General features: G+C 42.8%; 1 protein-coding gene across 1 annotated transcript; it reads left to right on the forward strand.

Moving 5' to 3' along the window:
- The first annotated feature begins 656 nt into the window (after positions 1–656).
- On the forward strand, positions 657–1,286 carry LOC107605736 (uncharacterized). Its single transcript, XM_016307709.1, has one exon. It carries the CDS (start codon positions 657–659, stop codon positions 1,284–1,286), a length of 630 nt encoding a protein of 209 aa, XP_016163195.1.
- Positions 1,287–3,391: the final 2,105 nt, after the last annotated feature.

Raw genomic sequence — 3,391 nt, forward strand, 5'->3', positions numbered from 1 at the left:
CTTGGTTGCTCGCACCTTTTCTCCCAATTTTTCTCAACATCAAAAGGATAAGCTCAAAAGCGAATCCAAATATTATATATGGGATGACCCCTACTTGTGGATATGTGGTGCCGATCAAGTAATTAGAAGGTGTATTTCCCAATCTGAATTTCAGCCTATCTTGGAGGCTTGCCACTTTTCTGAGGGTGGTGGCCACTTTGGTCCTCAAAGAACGGCTAGAAAGGTCTTAGATTACGGATTTTGGTGGCCTACACTCTTCAAGTATGCATCTCTCTTTTGTAGCTCTTGTCCACAATGCCTTAGGTTTGGAAATATTTTCAAGAAGAATGAGATACCCCAACAAACTATATTGTTTTGCAAAATTTTTTATGTTTGGGGTATTGACTTCATAGGCCCATTTCCAAACTCTAATGGTTTCATATATATTCTGCTAACTGTTGACTATGTTTCCAAGTGCGTGGAGGTAATTCCCACCCGAACTGATGATGCTAATGTGGTTCTTTCTTTTGTTTGGAATAACATTATTTGTCACTTTGGATCACCACGAGCAATCGTGAGTGATCAAAGCTCTCATTTTTGCAACAAAAGGATGACAGGGTTGATGAAGAAGTATGGTATCATTTACAAGGTGGCCACGGCATATCACTCCCAAACAAATGGCCAAGCCGAAGTCTCCAATCGGGAAAATCAAGCGCATATTGGAAAATATTGTAAAGCCTCATAGGAGGGATTGGAGCTCTAAGCTTGGAGATGCGCTTTGGGCCTATTGGATGGCTTACAAGACGCCGATCGGTATGAGCCCGTTCCAGTTGGTCTATGGGAAGGCTTGCCATCTTTCGGTGGAGGTAGAGCATAAGGCTTATTGGACCGTAAAAGAATGCAACTCAGGTTTTGGGGGGGCCAGAATCGAAAGGAAGTTACAGTTGGTGGAGCTTGAGTGTCTTCAGTTGGAAGCCTATGAGAATTCGAGGCTCTACAAAGAGAGGATGAAAGCGGTGCATGATAGAAACATCAAAAGGAGAGAGTTTAGGGCTGGGGACCTAGTCCTCCTCTATAACTCAAGATTGAGGTTGATGCCAGGCAAGTTAAGATTAAGGTGGGAAGGACCTTATAGGGTGGAGAAAGCTGAGCCATATGGTGTCTTCCATTTGAGTCACCCTTCAAGCCCCACAATTCTCAAGGTTAATGATCATCGTCTGAAGCTTTACCATGGAGAGAAGATGAAAAGCAACAAAGAGGTTGAGGTGTTCCTTCTTGAGGATGCACCCAAAGGCAAAGAGACTTGAGCTCATGATCGTCCAACTTAAGGACGTTAAAGAAAAGTGCTAGGTGGGAGACACCCCACCATGGTATGATCTTCCTTTGTACATAGTTTCTTCAATATAGCTTTTTGAGTCTTTGTGAATTTTGTGATTGCTTGATTTTGTGAGTTTGCTCAAGTATGCTTGTTTTGTTTGATTTTTATTGAATTGCTCATGAGGAGTTCATTAACAGTGGTTTGATTGAATTGAGATGTTGAAGAAATTCTTAAGGTTGAGTGTTACATGAAGTTTTGGGTGTTTTTTAACCTTTTAGCATGCATTACTACCAATTTGTGCTATAATTCCCCTCCTCATGTGTATGAAAAAAAAGGAGCTATCGACGCGCAAGCATGCTATACGCGTACGCGTCGACGCGTTTTCACAACTCCTGGTACTAAAACCAAAGAGTTGTGCCTACTTTGTACCCGTTTTGTGCCAGTGGCACAACTGCAACCCACGCGTAAGCGTAGGTGATGCTTACGCGTTCTTTGTCACTTCGCAAACCCACGCGCAAGCGTGGGCGACACGTACGCGTCGATTGCAAATTTTGGAATCTCTGGTACAAAAACCAGAGAGTTGTGCCTACTTCATGCCAACTTTGTGCCCGAGGCACAACTCATTCCATGCGTGCGCGTCACTTGATGCGTACGCGTCCTCTCTCTTTTCTGCACTCCACGCGTATGCGTGGGGGACGCCTACACGTCAACTCTCTGTTTCCACCACCCACGCGTACGCGTGGATGGTGTGCACGCGTCGCACCCCTGACGCACCTGATATGCAGCGCACCCTGTTTTGAACTCATTGTTTCACTTTCCTCTTCCATCACTTCTTCCCCTCTTCTCCCATCTTCCACCACCTTATCTCTGGCCATTCCACCGGCGGTCCCACATTTTCTCTCTCCTCTCTTTTCCTTCCCTCTCCTCTCCTATTTCTCACCTACACTCCACCTTGCTTTCTTCTTCTTCTCAAGGTTTTACTCTTACTCCTTCTTCCTTTTTGTCTCTTATTCTAAAGTTTTCTCTTATTAGTTGCATTTAGTTTTTCTCTTTCTTTTATTCTTAGTTGCATTTTTATTAACTGATTATTGCTTGTTTACTTTCTTTCATTTCATATTTTCCATGGGTGTTGCACTTTGAGTTCTCTCTTGCTTTGATGGGTCATTTTGATATCTCTTGATTCCTTTGTGACTATGTGGTGTTGTTTTGTTGTTTGGTATTCCATTTGGGGTTTTACATGTTTGAATTTTTCCTACTTACTCATTGTTTGAATATTGCACACCAAGTATTTGTTGAAAGGCACCTATACCATTTTGGTTCAATTTGACTTTATGCTCTTAACTTGGTACTTTTTTCTCATACACTTGCCTTTCCTTTAAGTGCATTGAGCCTACTATGCTTCATGTTTACTTTTCTTATGCTCATTACCCTTGACTTGCTTCCTTATAGCATATTGCAAAATTTGTGAGTCCGCCCTCTCTAACTCCAACTTATCCCATTCCGTGCTTCATTGTCTTGGAATTAGACTAGGTGCATGACTCTCTTGTGCTCATTATTCTTCTTGCTTGTGCTGCCTTGTATGATTCTTGATGCTTGGGTTTATTCTCCTCATGCCTTATACTTGCATGCTTCTCATACTCTTGTATCTCATGCTAGTGATATGTCCCATGATTATATTGTTGTCTTGTCACATGTTGCAGCTGTCATGTCCTCAAGACGCACTACTCCTTTTGGGATTTACTTTTCACTTGCATGTTATTCTCTATGTGTTGACTTTTTGGGTTTAATGTTTCCTCTTTCCCTTCTTTTTTCAGGATGGCCACCAGAAAAGGCAAGGAGAAGGCGTCGAAAAATCCGGCCACAAAAAGGGCACCCCAAAGATCCACCGCCAAGGCGCAACCTATACTAGGAGCTAAACCCCTTTCCAAGAAGGCAAAGACAACCGTTTATATTGATGAATGAGAGAAGGACAATCCTACAAGGGACCCACAAGGTTTTCCAACCGCTTCTGTGAGCTCATGTTTCCCGCCATAGTTGAGAGGAATTATCATTCTGAGCATCTACTTGCCCCTTCGGACCACATTGTTCAGTATG

Source organism: Arachis ipaensis, chromosome B1 (genome assembly GCF_059453495.1).
Source record: "Arachis ipaensis isolate K30076 ecotype BB chromosome B1, ASM5945349v1, whole genome shotgun sequence".
Taxonomy (NCBI): domain Eukaryota; kingdom Viridiplantae; phylum Streptophyta; class Magnoliopsida; order Fabales; family Fabaceae; genus Arachis; species Arachis ipaensis.

Excerpts from the sequence above, each read along its gene's own strand:
- LOC107605736 (XM_016307709.1), top strand. The coding sequence starts at position 657 with ATGGCCAAGCCGAAGTCTCCAATCGGGAAAATCAAGCGCATATTGGAA.